The sequence below is a fragment of the Equus caballus genome, chromosome 9 (genome assembly GCF_041296265.1).
Source record: "Equus caballus isolate H_3958 breed thoroughbred chromosome 9, TB-T2T, whole genome shotgun sequence".
NCBI lineage: Eukaryota > Metazoa > Chordata > Mammalia > Perissodactyla > Equidae > Equus > Equus caballus.
Window position 1 is genome coordinate 14,102,310 of NC_091692.1, and position 26,827 is coordinate 14,129,136.

General features: G+C 40.7%; 1 protein-coding gene and 1 long non-coding RNA gene across 2 annotated transcripts in view; one reads left to right on the top strand and one right to left on the bottom strand.

Annotated features, from left to right (window-relative positions):
• Positions 1 to 17,074, top strand: part of TRPA1 (transient receptor potential cation channel subfamily A member 1) — a 51,606-nt gene extending 34,532 nt beyond the window's left edge. Inside the window, exons 19-27 of the mRNA XM_001493464.4 lie at positions 741 to 903; positions 1,824 to 1,913; positions 3,756 to 3,925; positions 5,545 to 5,674; positions 6,077 to 6,259; positions 9,593 to 9,661; positions 13,640 to 13,753; positions 15,475 to 15,572; positions 16,224 to 17,074. Of these exons, the coding sequence (XP_001493514.2) occupies positions 741 to 903; positions 1,824 to 1,913; positions 3,756 to 3,925; positions 5,545 to 5,674; positions 6,077 to 6,259; positions 9,593 to 9,661; positions 13,640 to 13,753; positions 15,475 to 15,572; positions 16,224 to 16,428 (1,222 nt within the window). The 3' untranslated portion in view covers positions 16,429 to 17,074. The remainder of the gene's footprint in view (positions 1 to 740; positions 904 to 1,823; positions 1,914 to 3,755; positions 3,926 to 5,544; positions 5,675 to 6,076; positions 6,260 to 9,592; positions 9,662 to 13,639; positions 13,754 to 15,474; positions 15,573 to 16,223) is intronic.
• The window catches only part of LOC138915513 (uncharacterized), a 38,391-nt gene extending 14,693 nt beyond the window's left edge, over positions 1 to 23,698 (bottom strand). Inside the window, exon 1 of the long non-coding RNA XR_011421554.1 lies at positions 23,643 to 23,698. This is a non-coding gene — a long non-coding RNA (uncharacterized lncRNA). The remainder of the gene's footprint in view (positions 1 to 23,642) is intronic.
• Positions 23,699 to 26,827: the final 3,129 nt, after the last annotated feature.

Below are 26,827 nucleotides of genomic sequence, written 5' to 3' on the forward strand. Positions count from 1 at the left end.
TATTATTTTAATATTTTACACTTTGAAAAAGAAATGTGTCAAAGGAAAATTTGATATTAAAAATGCATCAATTTATTTTTCACATTAAATGAAATATCTGGGGGGAATCGTTGTATAAATCATGAAGAAGCATTCGTGGGCCCTGCAGTGTAGCAGACAATGAAGTGAGAGGTGTGTTCCTGGGAAGAGCACTCAACTTGGAGTCAGAAGGTGTGAGCTAAATCTCTGCTCTTCCATTAATTGGTGAGATTTTAAATAAGTCATGATTTTCTTGGAAGTTGAGATTCCTTTTCTTGTCTTTATTTTTCTTTTAAGTATGGCTTTTTGGTGGGGAAGATTGGCCCTGAGCTAACACCTGTTGCCAATCTTCCTCTTTTGTTTTTTTTCTCCCCAAAGTCCCAGTACATAGTTGTATATCCTAGTTATAGGTCATTCTAGTTCTTCTATGTGGGACGCTGCCACAGCATGGCTTGAGTGGTGTGTAGGTCCATGCCCAGGATCTGAACTGGCAAACCGCAGGCCACCAAAATGAAGCGTGTGAACTTAACCACGCAGCCACGGGGCCAGCCCCAAGATTGCTTTTCTGAAAATGAAAAAGGTGAATTCAAAGATCTTGTTTCTAAATTGAGTCAATTTACTGAATAGATTACTGAGAGACATTATACCTACTTTTTCAACAGGTATCGTAAGTAAATATTTTTGGTTGAAATACTCAATTATGGTTTGCTTATTTTTTATAGGATGGCTTATGGGTTTAGAGCCCATCTTATGAACCTAGGATCTTACTGTCTTGGTCTCATACCTATGACCTTACTTGTTGTCAATATAAAGCCAGGTATGGCTTTCAATTCAACTGGAATCATCAATGAAACTAGTGATCATTCAGAAATGTTAGACACCAAGGTATTTTCAAATTTCAACTTCTTAAAATAGAGGATTATCAAAAATGTGGTTTTTTCCTTAGGAATACTAATCCCATAATAAATCTGAAATATCAAGACTTTGATTATTACAAATAGCCTATAGAATTCATTTATGGTGGCAGTTTCTCCTAAAATTCTTTGTGAAATGAGAGGGAATATAAATAAATAGGTCAATAAATGAATTTGTAAACTAATTTAAAATGAATTGACATGTATGAGATGCTAGCTTGAATGTGGAAGTATAAAAGTTTAAAATTGGTCTACAAGAAAGCAGATTTGTGGTTGCAAGGGTTACAGGGAGAGGATAGTGACAGTAGACACAGGATTTCTGGTTGGGTTGATGAAAAAGCTATGGAACTAGATAGTGGTGATGGTCATGTAACATTCAGAAAGTATTAAATGCCACAGAATTGTACATTATAAAATGCAAATGTACATGTAAAATATAAAACTTTTAAAATGGTAAATTTTATGTTATGTGTATTTGACCACAACAAAAAATTTTTATGTGGGTCTATAAGTTCATATTCCTTTAGAATTCAATTGGCAGTTTTTTTTATTGAGGTGGCTTTGGTATATAACATTATATAAACTTGAGGTGTATGTCATTATATTTTGACTTCTCTGTATATTACATTGTGTTTACCATCAAAAGTCTAGTTGCCGTTTGTCACCTCAAATGGCAATTTTTGACCCTCTCTTAATAAGGACATTATGAAATAAGTATGTGTCATCTTTATATCGACATCACAGTAGTTTTGTCTTTAAAGCAAATATGGACAGTGCATAGAAATGAAGCAAAAGGAAAAATAAATATGTAAAGTGGAAATTATGAAAAAATTAAATTGTTTTATTTTTACATCCCACATAACTGCCTGTCTTATACATTTTTTGTTTCAGAATTCATATTCTATAAAAGTTTGCATGATTTTAGTATTTTTATCAAGTATATTTGGATATTGCAAAGAAGTGGCGCAAATTTTCCAACAGGTACACAAAACATTTTATATCTCTAAAGTTGCAAATATTTTAATATGCAGAACATAAATTAGTTGCTAAACTATTATTGAAATAATATATGTCAATAAAATCACGTATCTTGATGAATGTATTGATTGGAAATACCAAGCATAAACTTTTCCAAATGTAGAAATCGCATGATTTTACATAAGGTCCGTGCACTGGATGGTGCTTATTTAATTTAACATATCTGAGGCAGAGATGTTCCCATTTTACTAGTCCATATGGGTCTGCCCAGCTACAAATGAGCTTATGAATAACTTTTCTGTGTTTTCTCCTATATCAGTTTAATATTTTGCTAACATAACAGTTAGATTTTGGTTGATAATTTTGAATGTCAATGTTTATAAAAGAACTGATTGGCCCAAGACTCCATTTCAAACAGGCCTTTCTTTGAATTCCTTTTCTAACAGAAAATTCCTTTTCTTTATTGGATAACATTTCAAGTTATAATAAAATTTGGGAACATTTTATAGCATAATTTTTACTTTATACTCTTTTTTTAAGTGGGCAACCCAGGTTCGGGTCAGACGTAAGAATTATGTCAATTATCTGCAGATCCTTGCTTTGGTTGGTAAATGGCATCAATCTTTTATTTCTCAGTATGGAGGCTTAAAGTCTTTTATTATTCATTTGTTGGTGTGGTTTTTTGTGGATGTTATTTTGTATAAGCCATATACCTTTTATACAGCACCTCATATTCTGTAAAAATTTACTTTGTTAGATAGTATAACCACATGAATATTTGCATTAAAGAATGTTGATGATGATAACAGTGTTTTGCATTTGTTTGATATTATATGTTATAAGTACTTTTATATATATACTTTCAGTAACTTGTCACAATTCTGACTGTTAGACTGTATTGTTCCATTGTACCTTAAATATTTAGGGCATATTATTTAATCTCTCGTCATTATTTTCATTTTCTTAAAATGAGAATTGCAGATTATAGTCTAAATTGAACTATAAAGTTATAAGATTTCTCTCTCAGATTTGGTCTCCACATTTTCTTACTGAAATTTAAATGGTCTGCAGGAAATTTAATGTCCCAAACATGACATCTTTAAGAATAGGAAATGATGGGGCCGGCCCAGTGGCGCAGCAGTTAAGTGCATACATTCCACTTTGGTGGCCCGGGGTTTGCCGGTTTGGATCCCGGGTGCTGACATGGCACTGCTTGGCACGCCATGCTGTGGTAGGTGTCACACATATAAAGTAGAGGAAGATGGGCATGGATGTTAGCTCAGGGCCAGTCTTCCTCAGCAAAAAAACAAAAAACAAAAGAGGAGGATTGCCAGCAGTTAGCTCAGGGCTAATCTTCCTCAACAAAAAAGAAAAAAAAAGAAAGAAAAGAATAGGAAATGACACTAAATTATTATGGTGATTAAATTTTATCACAGGTCTCAAACCTCCTTAGAAGCAGCTTTAGTTCATTTGTATCCTGAGAGATCCACATGCATCTCCCTATAGAGACAGAAAGGAATTACTAAAGTAACTTGTAGGCCTCCAAGAGTTTCCTTAAGATGGAAGGGACTCTATGGGGAAGGCCCAGAAACTTGTAGGATTTCCATAGGCATCAGACTCCCAAAGTGCCAGGTCAACAGACGAGGCTGGGCCATTTCCAACACTGATCCGTACACAGGGCTCGAAGTTCGGTCCAGGATGGCAGGAGCCGGCCCCTTGGTCCTAAACTTCTTTCCAGCTGCAGTGCCAGAAAAATGTTGTTACGGGTTACATATGTATAACCATCCATAAGATGCCAGGTCTCGGTGTCTACAGGTGGTAATTCTTCATTCTTTTCAACCCTAGAAAAAGAATTACTTTTTGGAATTTAACAATGTACTTGACTGGATGATTTACACAACAAGCATCATTTTCGTGTCCCCCTTGTTCGTTGGTATCCCAGCTCACGTGCAGTGGCAATGTGGAGCAATCGCTATATTTTTCTACTGGATGAACTTCTTAATGTATCTTCAGAGGTAAAACCAGCTTGAATGACTTCTATATCTTTTAGGCATTTTTGATATCAAAAGAAGAACTATTATGAGAGCCATAGATTTCTAACTGGCTCACTCCTCCTCCAATTGCTTTAGACTCTGAAGGCCTGCCACCGTGAAGGAAAACGAGAGGGAGGTTTGGAGTTCAGAGTGTAGACCAGGGTTTCTCAGCCTTGGCACTACTGAAATTTGGGACCGGATCATTCTTTGTTGTGGGGTGCTGTCCTGTGCACTGTAGAATGTTTAGCAGCATCCCTGGCCTCTACCTATTAGATGCCAGTAGTAACTCCCCAACATCAGTGTGACAACAAAAAACGTCTCCAGATATTGCCAAATATACTCCGTGTAGCACAACGACCCCAGGTCAAGAACCATTAGTCTAGGCAAATCCAGGTTAAATGTGGAGAGGAAATAGGAATAAAAGTGTTGGCTATTCTGCTTTTACCTGTGTTATTGGGTAAGCATTTACTTTAGATTAAAACAATCAAAATGAAGTGATAGGTGTGAGGAATAATAATGATAGAAGAGAAGAATTTACCCCAAAGGATCTAATTCTCAAGCGGAAAAAGGGCTAAGCACTCCTCCCTCCCACAATTGCTCATGCTGAAGTAAATGTTACTTCATATAATCTTTACAATAACAAGAGGTGAATGTTAGTACTCGCAGTGTATAAAAGAAGAAGCTGAAGCACTGAGTTAAGGAACTTGCCCAAGATCCCAGCTAGTAAGTCAAGACGTAGACATTTTACCAAAGTCTTGTCAACTTCAGGGACCATGTTTCTCCCACTGTAGCATCTGCCTTGCTGTGTTGTCACACAATGCTGTGGGGTTGAGCCCAGCCCCTTGGAAGGAACACGATATGGTGGGAAGAGCAGTGGCCTGGAAGTCAAGGGGCTTCAAGACAGCTCCAGGCACTGCCACTCTTGGCTCTGTCGTTATCAGTGACCTTAGCAAGTTACGGGACATCTCTGAGAGTTTAGTTTCTGAGACCTCTGAAGTCCCTTTCAGCTTTAAAATCTTATGACTACCCTTTTAACAAGTTGTCTTTGCCAGAGGAAAAGTACAACTTAGTGGCCAGATGACACACCCATTATCTACGACTCAAACATTTCACAATGTAGGTTCCTGGGGGAGGAAAAGCAAACCTCAGGAAGCTGAGGATGGGGAAGGTAAATCATATGTATGTGCCCTGTGATAGGAGCCTTCGGGCACATGAGCTCATTCAAACAATCCCCACAGGACATATCACACAACTCACCTCTAACCCCTTTATGAGGCATTTGGCAGCATTATCTTTGATATTGGGAAGCTATGATTTTTCTCTCCTACTTTGGTGGAAGTAATGTCCAGTGGTCGAGTGGTAAAACAATTAAAGAGAAACATTAACGAGAAGCGGGAAAGAGGAAGAAACAAAACACTTTGATGAACAGCTTGAAAATTAGACTTGGCTATTCATGAATTCTCGTGGCTCCTTTTGAGAGGAGGGCTCAGTTATTTCATCTGCGAAACCTGGTACCTCGTGCATGATAAATATTGACACTGAGTGAAATACAGTTTGACCAGAAAAGGGAATAAGTAGTTTAATTCTTAAAATTTTCCTAGATTTGAAAATTGTGGCATTTTCATCGTTATGTTGGAGGTAATTATGAAAACTTTGTTGAGGTCCACGGTCGTGTTTATCTTCCTTCTTCTGGCTTTTGGACTCAGCTTTTACGTCCTCCTGAGTGTCCAGGTGAGGCAGTTACATCAGTAGTTGATTTGGTTGCTGTGAATATCAGGAATATATATTTATACTGAAATATTAATGGCCTAGAAAATGAATAGTAACCTAACAATATTTTAATACTATATTTACCTGATATAATACCAGGAAGAAGTATAGTCTTACTAGAACCTTTTGACAATGAAAAAAAGTCATTATGTATAATGCACGACGATTCGTTACATGTGCAGAGAAAATCTTTTTGATGACTTTACCACCAGTTTCTTGGTAGTTCTTGTCACCATATTTCAGCGATAGTCCTATGACTTTTAGAAAGATTTTAAATATGATTTTTACCATTTTTCTCTCCAGGAAGCGGTTTTTCATTGCGTGCATTTTGCGTTTCATTTCTGTCTTGCCGTCTTTTCTCAGGATGCCTTCAGCTCTCCACCGCTTTCTATCATGCAGACCTTCAGCATGATGTTGGGAGACATCAACTATCGTGATGCCTTCCTACAACCGTTTTTGAGAAATGAATTGGCATATCCATTTCTGTCCTTTGTACAACTTATTGCCTTCACAATGTTTGTCCCAATTGTCCTCATGAATTTACTTGTAAGTAATCTATCCTCGTATCTTCTGTTTCTTGATCATTTGGGGCCTTTAGTAATGATAATTATCCTTTTTTTTAAAATTTATTTTAATTTATTTTTATTTGCCTCTTTAATCTCCCTCCATGAAGGAAAAAATGGACTGCTATACAATTCATTCATTCAGCATTCATTTAGTGCTGGGGGTGTGCCAGGCACGGCATGAGGCACAGAGGATGCAAAAATGCATTCACTTGGCAAATACTTATCAAGAATCTACTAAATGCCAGATGCTGGTCCAGGTGCTGGGAAACGGCGGTGAACAAAACAGACCAATACCCAGCCCTTACATGGTTATAAACTGGTCAAGGAGCTAAGTAGTAAACAACTAAATATGTAGCATGGTGTCATGGGGGTGATAAATGCTATGAAGAACCACAAAGGAGAAGAAGGAAATAAACATGAATGGTGTGTGCTGCTTTGAGGTTGGGGTCAAAGGTGAGGCAGAAACCTTCATGAGTGAAGGATTAAAACCTCATCTCTGCCCTGAAATTCCTCATTGACCAGAGATTCAAGTGGGGAGGAGCCTCTCATGCAGAGGGCATCTCTGGCACTCAGGTGCCCCTCTAAACCTGTCAAAGGCTGGACACCTTCAGCCGACAAGAACATGCCCTTCTTGGTGACCAAGAAAAATAAAATAAAAGATAGGACCAAGAATAATAAAGAATGACATAAAGGGGCCAGCCCTGTGGTATAGTGGTGAAGTTCAGCACACTGCTTGGTGGCCTGGGTTCATGGGTTTGGATCCCAGGTGCAGACCTACACCACTTGTCAGCCATGCTGTGGCAGAGACCCACATATAAAGTGGAGGAAGATTGCCACAGATGTTAGCTCAGGGCTAATCTACCTCAGCAAAAAAAGAATGACATAAAGCCTACGTTCTTCTCTTAGAATCTCTTATGTTTTGGAAGATAATTATCTAGAAGGGAATTTGGCATAGCAGTAGTACAGATTGGTGCAATACTCAGGATCCGTGTATCCAGGACCCGTTGAGCATCTGTACCTGCATAATCCAAAGAAAAACCAAACGCAACAGAGCCAAGACTGACAGTGTTATCTTTCCTTCAAACTCTGCTGCTGCCTCTCAGCAGCACTTCCTAGTCATCTGACTCAGATCACTGGAAGATATTCTCGATCCACCCACCCCCTCCTCCTCAGTTCTTCCAATAAACGTTTGCCTCATAAACCGCCTTCCGGTTGGCACGCACGCTCCGGGTTCCTCACCCATATTGCTGCTGCAGTAGACTGAAGAGTCTCTCTATCTCGTCTCACTCTTCCGCCTAATCCTTCCTGCAAATTGTCACCATAGTGACATTCTGGTAATGAAAAGCAGGGCCCATCAGTGGCTCTTTCATGTTGTTTTCTATAACTCTTCAAAAGCTTTAGTCCAGTCTAAACCCGTCAGCATAGCATGCAAGGGGCCTTGTGATCTGGATGTTACCCAGAGCTCACCCAGCTAGCTCCCCACTGTTCTCAGGACTCGCCCAGACGTGACCACGTGTGCTCACTGGGTGTGCCAAGCTTTCCTTCCTGCCTCCTGGGCTCTGCACAGGCTGTTCCTTTTCCTGGAAAGCCCTCCCTCCTTGAGTTAATTCTTTCTAAGCTTTAAACACTCAGCTCAAGCACCCTGTGTCCTGGGCAGACTTTGCTAACCAGCTCCCCCAACCCGAGTCACCCCAGTCTGAATCGGATGCCCCTTCCTTTTGTTATTATAGTTTGGAGGACACAAATCAAAGAAAGATAATAACAAAACCTACTTCCTAGGTTGTTGAGGGGATGAAATGAGCTTAAAAGCGCTTAAAACAGTGCTTGGCACATCATAATCATTCAATAAATATTTGTGGTTGTTTTTAGTGCCATTAAGTCAATTCTGACTCCTAGCACCCTGTCTACGCAGAGCGAACCCTGCCCGGTCTTTTTGCACCATCCTCTCACCTTCTGACGCTGTATCAGACAATGCTCTGCTACTGTTCATAGGGTTTTCATGGCCAGTTTTTTCCGATGTGAGTGTCCAAGTCCTTCTTCCTAGTCTGGAAGCCCCACTGAAAACTGTCCACCATGGGTGACCCTGCTGGTATTTGACATAGCAGTGGCATAGCTTTCAGCATCACAGCAACACACAGCCACCACAGTGTGACAACCGACAGATGGCTGCTGTGGTTCCCTGACCAGGAAATGAACCCAGGCCGCGGCAGTAAGAGCACCAAATCTTCACCAGTAGACCACCGGGCTGGCTTCAATAAACATTAGCTACTATTAACTAGTAATGATTGATCCATTCTTTGACTCACAAGCCCAGATGTCTTCAGAGCCCAGGCAAGTCTCTTCACTGTACCCAGAAGGAGTTATAGGACAGTTGGTTTTGATGGAGGCTGATGTAGAGAGCATGCCCATCTCAAGGCTTGCGAGTTAAAAAGACAAAAACATCCTGCCAAATAAAACTGACTTGCTGACTATATATGGTTTTCAGTGCTAGTTTGCACACCTTAGAACATACTCTTTCACCATTCTCTCCTTCAGCAGCTATTTTGTGTACCTACTATGTGTCCTGATGTGTTCTAAGCACTGGGTATACAGTGGTGACCTGGACCGACAGCGCCCTTGTCTTGTGGAGTTTCCTTGACTTTGAGCTCCTTGAGAGCAGGCACTAGCTTCTCTCTGGTGCAGCACACAGGAGGCTGGCTCAGCGTAGACAGTGTTGAGTGTGGAACACACAGTGAAAGAGTGAGCGCATGTGAGCTCATTGAGTGGAACTGAGCCGACAGCTTCCCCCCACCTCACACTATCCACCATGAATTTCTACATGGAGTTTTTTTTACCAGAGTCTCACCCACCCCTGATGTGTACCTTTTTCTGCCAAACATATGTGAGATACAAAGTCCTTCATTGCCCCAGTGTAATGTTTTAACTCTTCCGTGTTGTCACTCTTGTTCACCTCAGATGCTAAACTCCTGGGGTTTGCAGCCATGTTGCCTGCCTACACCAATTGCATTTGATATCACATCATCGCTGTCCTCTCCAAAAATAACATCTTTTTATTTTCAATTAAAATGGATTTCAGAGTAATCCATGTGTTGTAATTTTTCATGACTATGCTTCAGATTACTGGACCCACCAATGTGGCCATCCCTGTTGCAAAGGTGTATAGGCTTTGCAGTCTTCTGTAAGATGTGTTAGCAAAGCGTTTTGAGGCCACTGCTAAGCAATTACCTGCCCACTCCCTCAGTGTAGACAGAGAGACCTTAGTGCACGCTTAGGGGAGCCATTAAACTGACAGTGACTCTGTGTTATGCTTCAGATTGGTTTGGCTGTTGGTGACATTGCTGAGGTCCAGAAGCATGCATTGTTGAAGAGGATTGCTATGCAGGTAAGTATTGTATTTATTTAAAACTTATTGAAATTAGCACCACCCTAATTATTCATGTGTAAGAATAGCTGATTTCTGAGAACTCATTTATTTAATACTGGCATTTTCCAATACTGAGAAGCAGCATACGGTGCCTGTTGTGCATGTTCTGTGCTGTAGTCAGAGAATCAAAATTGATGACAGAAATTTCTTTAGCCTCTTATTTTTTTTGGTGAGGAAGATTGTCCCTGAGCTAACATCCATTGCCAAATCTTCCTCTTTTTTGCCTGAGGAAGATTGTCTCTGAGCTAATATCTGTGCCAATCTTCCTCTATTTTGTATGTGGGACGTTGCCACAGCATGGCTTGATGAGCAGTGTGTAGGTCTGTGCCTGGGATCTGAACCCACAAACCCTGGGCTGCCAAAGTGGAGCATGTGAACTTAACCACTTCGCCACCAGGCTGGCCCCTTGAGCCTCTTTTTACAGCAGCATGTGGTCAACCAGGTAGGTAGCTGCTGGACCAAGAACATCACGGGTGTGTGTAGTCTGTCTTGTCATAGCCTAACTGCTCGAAGGAGTTCTTGATATTCTGGGCACAGACTTACAATGTCCCCACAGTGAGTGTCATATTGAACTTTTAACTTCATCCATGAGGTTTTGCACCCTTGTGACATCCCTCAAATTTTTCTAGATAATTTGATGTAAAATTTGCTAGAGTCAAAGGTTTCTGGATAGGTCCTTGGCTGTTGAACCATGTGAGATAGTTTCTTGTTACACAACACCAAGCTATTTGTATGCTCTTAATTGCATTGTCTTTAAATTTCAAATTTGATGCTTCAAAAATACCTGATGACCAGTTGAATGTATGCATTTGGAAACTTAGGTCTGATCAAAAGAAAGAAAAATCCATGCTAAGGTGTAACTTGCTCTTTACTCTTCTCTTCACTTTTCTTTGTTACTCTACCTTCTTCTGTGTTACTCATTCAGCAATACCTTAGCATATATTTATTTTTAAAAATGCTCCTGTGCATGGCATATGCAAAGCACAGCACAACTTAGCATGAGACCTCAGAGAAATTACAGAGATGTGATCTTTGACTATGACAAGTAAAATAAATCTAATTAGAGAGCACACCAACTAAACATTCAGAGAATAAAATATCAAAATTTAGAAGCATCCCTAACCTCTACGTCTGTGACTAAACTGTCTATTATACAGAGAGCTGGGAACATTAAAGAATGAAGATATGTGCATTAAATAGTTAAAATGTCACGTACAGAAAATAAATGCAAAATAATTAAGGAACTGCTATATGGAAGCGTTGGGATGTGAACCGGGCATTGAAAGGTGGTGGGATTTTGAAAGCAGAGAGGCCATTCCAGAAAGGAAGGACCCAGCAGGAGCAAACGGCCAAAGGCAGAACAAGAGGAAAAGCCTAAGGAGGTGTGACAGGGCCCCCTGGGCTGGAAGGATGGCTCATTAGGGTGCAATAAGGCTGATCCAGTGATCGAAGGCTTTATTCAAAAACAGCAGGCAAACGAAAGCCTTAGCTTTAGAAGAAAGGGCAGGAAATGATGAAGCACTTCAAGTCATTTTGTTAGTGAGTGGAAAGTTCTTGTGAGTCCTTCTAAAGAATGGGAACAGACTCAAAGTGGAGGAGGGAGGAGCCAGTGAGTGGTTATTACCTTAAGAGAGATGGAGTGTAGGACTGCAGGTAGCTGGGTGAGGAGAGAAGGGACATGTAAGCTTCTTGGCAGGCACATCAGCAGAACTTCGTAACTAATAACTCTTGAAAATACCAGGAAAAGTAAAGAAAAAGGACAATGTAAGCAACAGCAGTAGATCAGATGTCTGGGGGGAAGCCCGCTAAACGACAGTGTCAGTGCAGTTGATTTGAAAGCACAGTGCTATATGAGGTTTGCTTTGCTCCCTGAAACCAAGCAGCACAAAGGCCTATAAAGGAAGTGAGCAAAGCAAGTCCTCCCATGTTATCTGTCCTTGTTTTGGATCAAGAACAGCATTGACTTGGGGCCGGCCTGGTGGCGCAGCGATTAAGTTTGCACGTTCCGCTTCTCGGCGGCCCGGGGTTCGCCGGTTCGGATCCTGGGTGCGGACATGGCACCACTTGGCCTGCCATGCTGTGGTAAGCGTCCCACATATAAAGTAGAGGAAGATGGGCACGGATGTTAGCTCAGGGCCAGGCTTCCTCAGCAAAAAGAGGAGGACTGGCAGTAGTTAGCTCAGGGCTAGTCTTCCTCAAAACAAAACAAAACAAAACCAGCATTGACTAGAAAACCCAGGAAGCCTTTCTCCTATTTCCCCTGGGCTGTTTTTTAAGCAAGTCTACATCCATGTACAACTCTGTACATCAGACTTACAACCTAAGTCTGAGCCCACAACAGAACCAGGGATGTAAGGGGATGGGTAGCATTTCATAAAGAGTCATTTGGTCTGCAAACAACATCATCTCAAATGAGAGTGGAGAGAGAAGGGTCGCTGGGATGGCTTACACTGGGAGGTGTATTCATTAAGCAGACTATCAGTTCCTCAAAGACAGGAGTTGTGAGTATTTTGAGGGGCTTAAAGTTGTTTGTTTTTAACATTGGTGACCCCCCTTTCCAGCACAAGCTGGAAGCTGGAGACACTCCACAAACTTTTATGTACCCGCTGCAAATGACAAAAGGAAACCCACAGAGGCCATCTTCCCCTTCACCATGGAACCCGCCCGTTAGCGGAGGGGAAGCTGCTTCCTCAGCCCAGACGAGCCACATTCAGTGGGTCTCATCAGACCCACTCTGATTGGACTTGAGGCTTTGCTTGCCATCCTCCCCCAGGACCATGTTTGAGAGAGGAAGTCTGGCAGCTCCTGGGCAGAGAATGAACAAGATTAAGATACACCACGTGCTTTATCTGTTGGCAAACCCTTGGTGTGAATAAATCTTTTCAATGAAGTCTGAGTAAGTGAATGATAACACGTGACCTCTGAACAATGTCTATGGCGGGAGAAAGGAATATTGCCCTAAAGACCCGAGGGAAAAAGGAACCCTGAAAATTACTTACTATAGAAACTCAAAGAAGATACATAATTGGTATTATTAATAAAATACAAGAAAACATAGCTTTTCTTGAAACTGGAACTAATGTGTTAGTATGTTAAGTGGTGGCAATTGCTATGAAAATAGCAGAGAAGCAGGATAGGGAGGGTGTTATGCGGGAGAGGGGGACTACGATTTTAAACAGCATGGTCGGGAACTTCTCACCATCTCACCATTTATGAATGCAAATCACTTCAATGTCTAAATATTAAAAAACATATGGTCTTGGTTTGGAAAACTAAATCTTGCATCAATGGCAATTAAACATCACTAAACAACGAACACAAAGGCTATAGACAGAGTCAAAGGCAAACAAAAAGAAGTTGAAAACCTGAGAATTAATATAAACTCAAGGTGAAAACATTAAGTGAGACAAAAGATTCTATCTGTGAAAATAAAAATTACACTCAAGATATGTCCTGGATAAACCATTTTCCACTTGATAGCACAGTGTGAGAAATTGATGAAATACTCTTAGCCATGCTGCTTCTGGTTCTTTCACTGCTCACCTTGTGAGCCTCCATTTCAGCACACCTTCCACTCTCCTGTCATAGCTACACATTCAGACCATCCACTGCTCCAGCTGTGCACATGCTGTGGTGTTAGTACACCCTGAGTATGGGCTAAGTCTTTTTCTTCTTTGTAGCCCCAGTGTCAGTCACAGTCACTGAATAGTACGCATCTGCTGACTGAATTCTTGTCAGGGGATGAGGTGAGATCTAGGGGCATGTAGGTGTCGTGAGCTGGGCATGAAGGGAACCTGGCCAGCCCAGCCGCTGGTGCATAAACAAGGACCCAGGAGTCTGTCTGCAGTTTGCTGTACTAACCATTGCTTCCGAGCAGTGTAAGAATTCCAGATACTGAATAATGGCTTTTATCAACAAATCTAAAACGCACTTTAGGTGGAACTTCATACCAGCTTAGAGAAGAAGCTGCCGCTCTGGTTCCTACACAAAGTGGATCAGAAGTCCATTATGGTGTACCCCAACAGACCCAGACATACTGGAATGTTATTAGTAAGTACATGTAGCAAATACCGACTTAAATAACATGATATTGCTTTGTACTCATTCATTGTGTTATCCCTAAGGGTGCTGTTTTATATGCTTGGAGTCACTCTGCCTGTGGGAAAGAAAGAATTGTGTTTTTTTTTTTTTTGGTGAGGAAGATTTGCTGTAACATCCATTGCCAACTTTCCTCTTTTTTTTTTTTTTTTTTTGCTTGAGGAAGATTAACCCTGAGCTAACATCTGTGCCAGTCTTCCTCTTCTTTGTATGTGGGATGCCTCCACAGCGTGGCTGATGAGCAGAGCAGGTCCACGCCCAGGATCCAAACCTGTGAATCTGGGCTGCCAAGGCAGAGCACGCAAAACTTTAACCACTTGGCCACAGGGCTGGCCCCTGAAATAATTGTGCTTTTTTAAAAAAAAAAGTGCATGATTTACCCACAGTGTGAAAGTGATGGGCAGTGGAGGGAGACATTTCCTCTCCTCTTCCGAGTGGCTCATCCACAGTGTCTGTGTTAAAGATGTACCGTATCCCTCGGAGGGCAGATGGGCAGGTGGACCAGCCGTTCCCTTTAGCATCTTTTTTACAGCGCAGGTCCACTTCATTTGTTTTTCCTAGGCACACGCCACTTACATATATGTGCAGATATACATGTGTATCTATGTCATGTAAGGAATACACATGTATGTATACATAGGTGCATAAATATACACACACATACGTGGGGGTGTACATTATAGAAAATATACGAAGTGTCAAAGACTAAGCAAGGCCATCGCCTTCAATGGAAAAGGGCCAACACTAAGTCAGAAGTACTGGACGCTAATCTTAACCGTGCCTGGGCTCCCTCCTGTCCCTGGGAATAGTGTTTCTGAGTTCTTTTTAGGTTCATTTTCCAGTGTGTAGTCCTCAAATGATAAAGGCCAACTGAGATCAGCCTCGGCTGTATTTGAACTCTACACTGTCTCCCGATCCGATTTCACTTGTCCCCATGATTGCGGGTAGTACCTGAACTCAGAAGGCTCAGCAGCTGCTCTCTCTAGCCTAGAGCTCTCCTTCGAGTTCCAGGCCCCTGTATCCCACTGTCTCGTTGACAGCATCACTGGTCTGTCTCAAAGGTACCCCCGGTCATGCAAAACAAACTCATGATCCTCCCTCCAGACATGCCCTACAGGGAAAGAGCGAGAAAGCCCCATCCTTCTCCAAGTTTCTCATTGCTGCTAATGTCACCACCATTCATTTGCCCGTGGAAGATGTCATTCTTGACATATCCTCTCCCCTCACACCTAATCAATGCCGTGTTTGGTCCATTTGACTTCCTGGGCGGCCTGTGCAAGTGGTCATCTTCTCCTGCCTGGACTTCTAGAATTACCTTATTCCTGGTCATTTCACATCTGCCCTTGATCCTCTCCAGTCCACTAAATGGTTTAAACGACACTAAATTTAAAAACATATTAAAATAGCATTTCAGAAAATTCTCCACGTAAAATTCAGTCGTGTTGGTTAACGGTGCAGAGCAGTTTTAGAGAATCAACAGCTAATCCTGTATGGCGTACTGCCACTTATAATGTCTCTTTCTGTCAGTGGACTGAGCTCCTGCAAGGCCACTGCTATGTCTTACAGTGTTGGTGCCAGCACCCCTGGCTCAGGAGCTGAATTATGGCACATATTCAAGAACTAGCTCCTGAATTGAGTTCAACTTGAGTAACTTTTAATCTTTTATCCCATAGCGTTTGTATTCTCATATCTTTTGCCCCCGAGAAGCGAGACAAGAAATACCAAATGTCGATACATCTTTAGAAACGGAAATATTGAAGCAGAAATACCGGTATTTTTCCTTTTATCTGTATTTGAGGAACTTAAAACTCTTAAATGATGCGTAGGGTAAAGTTATACTGTATATTTGTGTTTTTAGCTCATCTGTTGTCATGATTTAATTGACTGATGTTGCTAGTATATTGAGAATCAGGAGACATTTTTTAGACTCAACAACTTATTTGCTGCTATTCATCAATTAGTTTGCCCATCTGTATCTTGAACTGCATTCTTCATGAGCCATCCGAATTCATACTGTAAATTTTTGAGGATCCCTGGAGAAGCCATATAGTGTGTAGTGGTTAAGCATGAGGGCTTCAGTGTTAATTTACTGAGTTCAAAGGCCCACTGAACTATTTACTATTTACTAACTATTTACTAACTGTTTGACCCTGGGCAAGTCACTTAACCTGTCTGTGCAACAGTGTTTTAGTCTTTAAAATGGGAACAAAAGTAAACTAGCCATGAACTAGCAGTTTAACCTTAGGAAAATCATTTAAACTTTAAAAATATGTCTCCCTTAGAAGGATTTGACTACTGTGAGGCCATAAGCTGAGCACGCTCAATCTGATACGGAACGCTTCTAGTACGTAGGCCTCCCTGCACTCAGAACACCTAAAAGGATAATTGAAAATAAATTAATAAAATGTGTATGTCCTTTTAGGCTGAAGGATCTCACATCTCTTCTGGAAAAACAGCATGAGCTTATTAAACTCATCATTCAGAAGATGGAAATCATCTCTGAGACAGAGGATGAAGACAACCATAGTTCTTTTCAAGACAGGTTTAAAAAAGAGCTGTTAGAACAGAGGAACAGCAAATGGAGTTCTGTGTTGAGAGCAGTAAAGGCAAAAACACACCCCTCTTAGCATTAGTTACCCAATGCAACAGGGCTTCCGATGGGGGGTCTGCATGACTTTTGCGGTCTAATTTCCAATTTGGAAAGAGCAAGGAAAAAGCAGAAATCTGATTCTGATTTCCCTACATGTGAAACCATGGTTCCTGTATCCTATATAAAAATAAAGTCTGTCTATTTATATTTTCTGCCAGTCACTGAGTATTGGGAATATCCTTGCTGCTATGTTCAAGCTGGATTTTACCTCTCATTCTTTGAATGGGTAGAAAACTAATTGGCTAGAATTACATTTTTAATGATAAAGAGTAATAAATGTAACTGTTAAGCTAGAATACAAATGTCAATACTGGATTCCTGCTTGATGATTATATAATATGTAATGTATTACACAATAAAGAATTAGATTGGATTCTACCATTTAGAATGTTTTTTTGTGTTGGAAGATCCTGTGGGTGGAGCCCTGTGTACTCTGTTCTGACCATAATAAATTTCCCCACCCTTCTTGCTGCTCCCAACACACCTGATGTCACTTTGAATTGAGGCCAAAATTAATAGACCTTGTGATATGCATGAATTTTACTATAGATAGCTTATGTTATTTCTGTATTTTTTGTTTGCCATGGATCATAATAAATGTAAAACCTATATAGTTACCCCACTGATTATTGTGTGAGCCTTTTATTGAATTCAGTTTTTTGAAATTTGCAAAAATGCCTCCATCATGTATGTCTTTTTTTCTTTTGATGTCCACTACAAAGCATGAATCAGTCATGTGGGGGATTGGAATTGGCCGCCCAAAGATAGTCTCTTTGGCATGAGGATTATTTTGGGCTGGTTACTTTTAAAAACTGCAGAGAGGAGAGAAACTCTGAAAAGTAGAATTACCCTTTGTAGGAGATATTTACATTTGTTTAGGCAATCTCCATTTGTAAGGGTGTCTCCCTCTCTGTACCAGGAAGAAGGGAGGATGGCCTTATCTCTAGAAGCTCTTATCAATGAGGAAGGCAAGGACTTAAATCTGCATAATAACCCTACTCTTGTTTACTGTGCTTTTCTGGTAACCTCCCATAACTGACTCCCCTACCCCCAGCATCCTCCTTTGCCTTTAGCTCAGGAGGGTATTTAAAGTGAGAGCTTCCACCATTTTGGTGAGTTCCTCAGTTTTCCTGAGCCTCACCCATGTATACATGTTATAAAGCTGTGTTTAATTTTCTCCTGTTATTCTGTCTCATGTGAATTTAATTTGTTGTCCTGCCAGAAGGACCCAGAGTGGGTAGAGGAAATGCCTTCCTCCCCTACAATCACACACCTCATCGTTGATCTTTTCAAGGTCTTTCTGTTGTTTTATTTTCCCCTTCACCGTGATTCTTGTGTCTATTCCCTCACTACCCCCAGGAGACACCCACTCTAATGAAAGTCTTGGGCCATGCGTGTATCCTTGGGTTATGCTGAATAGTATTGATTTAGGTGTGTGTTTATTTACATAGGTGTTATTATGCTGTGGTTCTTGTTCTCTTTGTACTTCTGTTCCCTGGACACTATATCTACAAGATACAACTGTGGTACCATCTGTCCAGTTAGTACAAGGCTTCTGACAGCTGCTTGCTATCATTGTGTGCCCCTCATGTTGGACTGATCTTGTCTCCAGGGATGGACATTTTTGTGGCCTTCGCCTCCCGCTATCACACATATTCTCAGACATACTCACACTCATACAGATAGCAGAATTCTGAGTGACAATATGTCATATGAAAAAAATAGACATTTTTATATTTGTGGTCTGACAGAACACATGGCCTAGAGGCAATGTTGTACCTGCCTTAATCTTTTTTTTTTGAGAAAGATTAGCCCTGAGCTAGCATCTGCAGCCAATCCTCCTCTTTTTGCTGAGTAAGACTGGCCCTGAGCTAACATCTGTGCCCGTTCTTCCTCTACTTTATATGTGGGACGCCTACCACAGCATGGCTTGCCAAGCACTGCCATGTCTGCACCTGTGATCTAAACCAGTGAATCCCAGGCCACCGAAGCAGAAGGTGCACACTTAACCACTGTGCCACCGAACCAGCCCCCTGCCTTAATCTTTGATATGAAGATCTTTGTTCTTTATTTTCCTTCAAACAGAAAGGTTAGAAATTCACAATATGGGAGCAATAACCAGGGATGCCCTGATCATGAAAACAAAGGTCTTTTCACAGTCTTAACGCTCCCCAGATTTTGTGTGGCATTGCACAATAGAGATCTTCATTCAACATTTATCGAACACCAACAATGTGTGAAACACTGCACCCTACTGTTGTGAGGAATATTGAATTAATTAGGTTATCTTACCTGTATCTTACAATTTAATGAGTCACCATTTACTTTCTGAAATTCTCCATTAACCCCCAACGCTGCATTCTCTGCTTCTTCCACTGTTTTTCTGACTACTGCTCTTCTACTTCTCTTACTGGCTTCTTTCTCCCACCTGCTAGCTAGATGTTTACATACCTAAGGTCTGTCCTTGACCACGTGCCCTCGCACACTCGTTTGCAATCACCTAGCACAACTTCACTTATGTTTGACAAATTGATACGGTCTCTTCTGCTCCTCCCAAAGTCCAGTTCTGCGTTTCCATAGTTCTTCAAACTAAATACATATAAATATGAATAAGGGGGAGGTAAAACCAGCTCCTTCTGATCTCCTGTTTTCCATCAATGGTACCAGCATTCTCTCAGGCTCCTAGACTTGAAACTGACAGACCCTCTCAATTAATCTTCCTAAAGTACAGCTCTAAGCCTTCACATCCATGCTGAAAGCTTCAAAGACTTTCCTTTTCATCCGCAAGCAACCTAATCTACTCAACCTGGCTCTGCAGTCTAATGTAGCCTTATCTTTCAGGATTCTGCACTTCACCCAAATCAAAAGATCACTATTTCATCGAAACACTTCATGTTTTTCCATCTCCCTGCCTCTCACTACGCTGTCTTCCACCCAGAATGTCCTCTCTCCACGTCTTTTAAAGCTCAGTTCAAACGGCACCTGCACCTCGAAGTCTTCTAACGCCCCAGCTGATGATGCCCTCTGCCTCCTCTGAAGTGAGAACACCGCATCTCCTCCGGCGTTTCTGCCTGCTTTGCTGACCATGACTTTCTCTCCCACTAGAGGGTAGACTTCCAAGGTCCATCGTTCACTATCATCATTAGTCTCAAGCAATCCAAAGAATTACATCCTGTTTCACTTTTTTTCATCCCGTGTAGCCACTGGCACAGGGCCACGCACATATTAGATGTCCCATGAATATACATACATAAATAATAAAAATCAGTGAAAATAATAATTATCATAGGCCTGAAAGATACTGCAAGTACACTGGTTCAGCCTGCCTCAAAAGTAGTTCAGTGTCCCTATTCTATCGACCCTGCATCCTAGGGGAGCTGAATGATTTGCCTCTAACTGGTGGAAGAGACACTAAAACATCCCTTTTCTGCCTTTTCCCACTGCTTCAATGTGTTCGTTCGTTTGTGGATTTTAACTATGGTTAGCATGGGCAATAGAAAGAGTTCGTGCTCTGCAGTAAGACAACTAGAGCCTCAATACTGACCTTACCTCCTACTGGTTGGGTGACTGGTTATGTTTCCACATCTCTATAGTGGTGATAAGAGCATATTTCCCTGCGGTGTTGGCAGGATCAGACACTATCATGCGTGCACAGTACCTATTGTGCACAGTACCTACATCACACAGCTCCTACTGCAGCGTGTTTAGGAGAACTGGTCTACCCCAGGTGAAGGGGCTCATAAAACACTGGAATTGTCATATTGTCCCGATTATTCATGGAATCTCCCCAGAAGTTAATTAATCAGCAGTCTGATACAAGCTGAAGCTTCTGGGTGCTTCTGGATCTCACTAGCCAAACAAATGCTGGAATGTGCGTACTACAATAAAAACCTCCTATTTAGAGGAAACTGATTAAAAATTTGCAGCACTTTTTCTTACCTTTGTTTTTGGCTCAGATTCAAATCACTAAACATCAACAGAGCCCCAGTTCTCTGCTCATTGAGTAAATTATTGTCACTGAGTATTTTTAAGCCATTTTAGACATTTTGATCTGAGCAGATTAAATAATAGTAACAAGAAAAAGGCTTACAAAGTATTTACTCTGTATCAGGCACTGCTCCAAGTGCTCCTTATTAACTCATTTGATTCTCAAAACAACCATATGTGGTAGGTACCATTATTACCATCATCCCTGTTTTATGAAAGAAATGATGACACCTCCAGGGTGAATAGCTTGTTAGAAGTCACACTGCTGAGGTGTGAACTCAGCAGTCTACTTCTGGCTTCTGTGTTGTTCTCATGAAACTATACTGTCTTTTAAATAAAAATCAAGTGAAAGATAATTCTTTCCTCAGGGACTTTATACTTGAAAGGTTACTGAGCAGATATTTGCAATGTAATATTCATAAGTAAGTGCATTTCAAGGTTAGGAGACATGAGACACTACAGACATAATGAAAGAAAGTGTGTGGGTCTGAGGCCAGGCTGGCTGAGTCAGCTCCAGGTCAACCTACTTTCCAGCTGTGTGACCTTGAACAAGATAATTAACCTCTCTGTTGAATAAGAGTACATACCTCATAGAGTTGTGTTGAGGATTAAACGAATAAATGCTGGTAAAATACTTGGAATAGTGAATTGCCACAAAGTATAAGCACTCAAGAAATACTAGCCATTATGGAAGAGGAAATCATTTGCAAAGATCCAGAAGAAAAGTCATTTATTTAAAGCACTTTTTTTCCCCCTTTTATCCAAACTGGGAAATGTAAGAACTATGCAAGGACTATCTTAAAAATTCCGCCATTATATCCTATTTCAGATTTTTTTCCTGGATTGGTTCCAAAATTTCTCAAATATTTAATTCACGTGCTTGATTTGACCTCACTATCTTAGCAGATCATGAGTGACATTTTGTAAGCTGTAAAAACTCAAATGGAAAATTGCTTCTCTTAATATGACTAGATAGACACTGTATACCCAGATAGCCCTTTCTCTAGTCTGATATCCATTTCAAGTGATGGAGATTTATAAGAAGATGGTGAAAATAAAATGTATCATTTGAAAACTAGATATAAATCTTAGTACATATAAGAATTTTCCAGGCTCTTCTTTTATCTGCTACACGTGTTTAGGCCACAGATTTATTTTAAAGACTGACTTTTAAGAGCCATGAGATTTAAGAGGCAGCCTGGAAATTTGCTGCATCCTTCCAAAACAAGGAATCATTGGCCACGGTAGAAAGCAATTTTCAAAAAAGCTGTCAAAGTACATTCAAGAAACACTTAACTTTAAAAATCACTTAGTACATGCAGTGTATGCAGGCCCAGCGTCTGTGAGAGGGGCCAGTAACTCGTAACCCACAGACACCAGGTGCCAGCCCGGCCACAGAGCCCTGCAGAGCAGCAACTGCTTGGCTTCAAGATCCCGAGTGTAATTAGCGGGAAACTGCAAGAATCAGGAACTGGAAAACCTCCTCATGACATTATGGAAATGGTGTCTAAAAAGCAGTCAGAGACAAACGACAGAGGACCTGTTTCTGATTCTAGGGATGGTCACAGTTCCATCCACCATGTGGCTTCATGACGGGTTAAACTTCACTCTGTTAGAACTGAAGCCTCTAGTTTGAAGTCTCTGATACCAACATCTTTGATAGTAACATGCCTTCAGAGAAGACAGGAAGCTGCGGGCCACCTCCTGCAATTTCCATCTGGAGACTCTTCAAAAAAGGCATCAGAGCATTTCCACAGGTTCTCAGGAGGCAAAGGCGGAATTAAGACGACAGAGCCGTAACCCGACTAATGTCAGCAATGAAACCAGCGCTCTCTAGAGGTGCGATTGATACTGAGCCCGAACAGAAGACCTCGGACTGAGACCTCTGTTTTGCGCAGGAGGATCTTTATGTCAGGAAAACCTACAGTGCCAATCACATCTGACACTGCTCGTTCTTCTATTGAAATTTATTGGTTACTTGCAAGGGCAAAGGTGGAGGGTGGTACTAATTTAAAGAGGCTTCGACTGCAATTGCAACATTACGGTATTTAGGCAGCTGGTCAACAGATACACAGAACAACCAAGTGTATAAAATGATGCTTTTATGTGAATCAGAAGTATTTAGCAACTTAAAGGAGATATAATGCCCTCTCTAGATCCACATCTGAAAAAAAGTGAGTATTGAGGAAGAAAACTCAGAAGGGAAAGTTATCAGTGGTAATGTTAGTTGTTCAGTTGTTTTCAAAAATTGATGGAGAAGCGGTCGTGGAGAAGGAGGAAGGTTATTATGGCTCATGCACAGAAAGGGTCTCAGCAGTATGTCAGCACCAGCAAAACCTAAACAGAGGGTTTCACTTGCACCTTCTAAACAAGCTTGCCAGGATCAAATTTGGAAGCAATACTGATGCTCAGGAATCTGTTAGAAAAATAACCACCTCTTCTACAGCCCCACAGAAACAGTTGCTCTCAGAACCCAAATTTCTCATCAAGATCTGTGGCAGGCATGGTCCAGGGGCAAAGCAGGATCCTCAGTTTGGGTCCCCCTCCTAAGGATTTCCACAAAAAAGGGAAACCATGGCAGAAAAATCCAGCGGCTCAACAAAGGCACTTGTTTTCCTGTCTATGAATCGACTCAGTAATGGCAAAACCACTACAGGTCAGTCAAGAACCAGATGCTGGGCAGACACAGAGCGCTGATTCTGAAGGCGCTAGCGCTGCCTGAGGAAATCGTCATGGAAACGAACCAGGAGCCGGGGTTGAAGGGGGCAGATGTCTTTAGTCTCAGTACAACTTAGATGCAAAATCTTTCACAACCATATAAACCTGCAGGTCCCAAGCTTGCAGTGGGGCTGGGTGGTGCTCCGGCCCTGGAGAGGCAGGTTAGGTGCCATGAAGGGACACCAGTCTGCCGAACTGCAGTCTTCAAGAAGGGATTCAAAATCTCTCCCACCCCAGCCTGGCAGCTGGTCCTCAGGCAGCTCGATGGCCCAGATCCTTTTACCTTTCAAATGCTAAGTGTGCTACAGAAACCAGAAAAATCTCAGAAAACTGCAATGCTGAACCACCTGAGAAAATGTGTGCAATGACCACCCTCCGGTGTCACTTAAAAAATTTTTCACAGTTATAAATTTGCTAAAAATTACTTCTTCATCCAAATTTAAATAAGATGGGAAACGTATTAAACCAAATTGTCCTTCTACTCACGTGAGTAGAACTCTGCGGGGGAGTTCCGCACGTGCAGATCCAGCAAGAGGAGAATCTGTGAAAAACCGAATTGCTGCTTTTAGTTTTCCTCAAGGTTGGTACGCAATTAGCACAACCCACTCGGAAAATAGAATAAAATAGGGCCAAAAAAGTGCTGAGTTGCTTAAAGTAGTTATTCTGTTCTATTTTTAGTTCTTAAGGTGGTTTAATTTGAAAAGCACGCTCTAGAGCAAAAATGTGGGGTGGGCCTTTCAGATTGGGCTCAGCTTTGCTGCTGGGGTAAAATGTTTCCTAGGATTCAGGTCCTTACCTGCTCGGAAAGGAAGGATGGGGAAAAGTGGGGGAAAAGTCAGCATGGGTGTTTTGATTAAACCATTTACAATGGTAATTGCAAAAATCAGTACAATTTTATATGTTTCCATTTATTGTTAATATTTGCTTTCAAATAAATATTTTAAGAAACCACGATCATAGAAAAATATTACATGTATATATCACAGTGTCAGAAAACAGTAATTAGCTGCAGATTTTAAGATCGCAAGGATATGTACATGTATCTTCATATTCTGAAAAATGACATTCTAAGAGCTATTTACCAGTGAATATACTGAGGCTTACTACTAAAGATAGTTTGTGAAATGTAAAATCTGATTAAAATAGCCTATTTCAAATGACATAAATCAGAGGGGTAAATAGCAAACCAGGACAATACATTTGGGCTGTTGCATTAACATACAGAGTTTTACGTGTGTAACAAAAATTTTCATTAAGACAAGAAGTACCCAATGCGCTTGGATTAAACAAGGAATGCATCATTGCTAAAGAATAACCACTTAGTCATTAAGTACCCATCATAATCTTCAAAGGAGAAGATTCAAGGCAACACAAACAAAAGCACACTTCCAGCTTAACGTTTCCGTGTAAATATTCTAAAGAGTCAGCTCTACACAGAGGCCTCCACTCTGCGCGGCTAATGACACTGCGACTCACAGGATTCCCAGCTGGATTTAGCCTGTCTGCACCGCACTTTCAAAACAAGTTAGAAAAAGGCAAACTCTCTGTTCTTCTGGTGCTGTGTGTATATATTTTGGCTATTTCAGGATGTAAGGTAATGGAAAAAAGCATCTTTTGTTTCATTTTTCACTATAATGAGGGGCACCATTTGACAAGTGTGACAGTTCCACTAGGTAAGATGAGAGCAATGAAACACAGGGCTGAAACATGAAGATATGAATGTTTCCTAAGGTCCTACTGGACACTGGATCGTTGTTTTAGATTTTAAAACTTATTTTTAATTGACCATGCCTGAGCCCAAACTTTGGATCAAGAGACACCAATGAATTCTCACTAATCAACAAATGTTCCAAGAGATCGGGAATGACATAGCGTGGATGTGTGTGACAGGACACAGATGTTTATGGGACAATCACTAACCTATTTGTAAATTTCCACTACATACATTTCAGAGACCAAGCCAGTGCTATGTAACTTCTCTATTGATCATTGACAGCCCTGACAACTATAAAATAGTCAAACTTTTTGCATTTCACAGTTATAGGTGCTGAACAGGGGATGGTAAATACACTAAATCACTCATTATTCCTAGCTAGGAGTGAATTCTATTCAAATCAAAAAACTGTTTCATACCTGACATTTGAAATTAAATTATTGTAGGATAGATACTTTCTTTTAAAAATTAAGTAACTACAAACAATTTACACAGAATAAATACCTATCAATGCATTAAAAAATAGAAGAAAATACACAAAACAAGCAATATAAAAAGAGCTTAAGAAAGAAAGGAAAGCATCAAGATCCACAAAAATCCAAAAACATAAACAAGACTACACAAATAAAATAAAACCCATCAATTCTGATAACAAATGTAAACATTAGTAAAAGGCAAAATACTCTCTATTAGGGTTAAGAAATGTAATTACTAGAGAATAATCTAAACTAGCAATATAGAAATATAATCAAAGGTAAATCTAAAAATGTAAACAACAGGAGTGATAAAATGAACTAAACACAAAGAACTCAAGAGAAAAACTATAAAATTAGGCAAAAACGTTGCTTTACACTGATAAGGTTTTGCTCTATTAGGAAGTCATGAGTTATTAGCCTTTTTGTTTCAAGTAAGTTACTCAAAATATGTCAAGCCATAACTGGTAGAAATGAGTCATTGGCAGAAATACGGGAGAATCTCATCACGCTTCCATTAGCCTAATCCCAGCTCGAGGTTTACGAATTGTATGACCACAAAGGTTATTAAAACACAGTTGCCAAAGTTGCCAGGAGAGAAGAGTATGCCACAGTTAGGTTTCCAGACTAGAACAGGGAATGGTCAGAAAGATGGGTCTGTGGAGATAGGAGGGTTGGTGAAGCCTTTAAATATCTGACTATCTTTTGTAGTGTTAGCTCCTCACTGACTCAGGTTAGGTCTTTTGATCCCAGTCCATGTTTCCCCCCTCCAAGGTCTGACATTAATATTCCATTTTGAATAACAAATGAAAGAGTTAAAAAAATTTGTAACCCATGGAACTTGAGTTTGTGGGTAGAAAGAGAAAATAATAACTAAATCTGAACCAATACTGGGCCTGGCTTTCTTCCCTTCTTACCTGGGTTTGAATGACAAAAATGAAAAAAATGAAGCTACCTTAGTTCATATGCCAATTGAAGGGCTGTTTATCCATCCCTGTGCCCCTTTCCCAGCTAACTTACCACCTAAACTTCAGCTGAATGAGACCTGACCTACTTAAGCTATTTAAATTTAGTCTTGCTCTCTGCTCCCTCCAAAACTTGTTCTTCATGTGGGTTTGTCTCAGATTCCCTCATCCCCTAAATGGGATACTTGTTTAAAGAATTGGTCCTCAGGGTGAGTAGGATGTGTTTTGCTGGTGTCATTTGCTCTTTCACTGAGATGCCAAATATTTCTTCTTGACTCTTGATTGTTCTGGTGCCTTGTTATTCAAAGTGTGGGCTGTGGACCAGCAGTAGGGGCATCCCCTGGGCACTTATTAGAAAAGCGCAATCTTCGACCCCTCCTTAAATCCACTAAAGAAGAGTCTGCATTTTAACAAGATTGCCCGTTTGTTGCCATATAATCGTTCATAATAATCTCTTATGATCTTTTGTACTTCTGTGGTATTGGTTGTAACTTCTTTTATTTCTGATTTTACTTATTT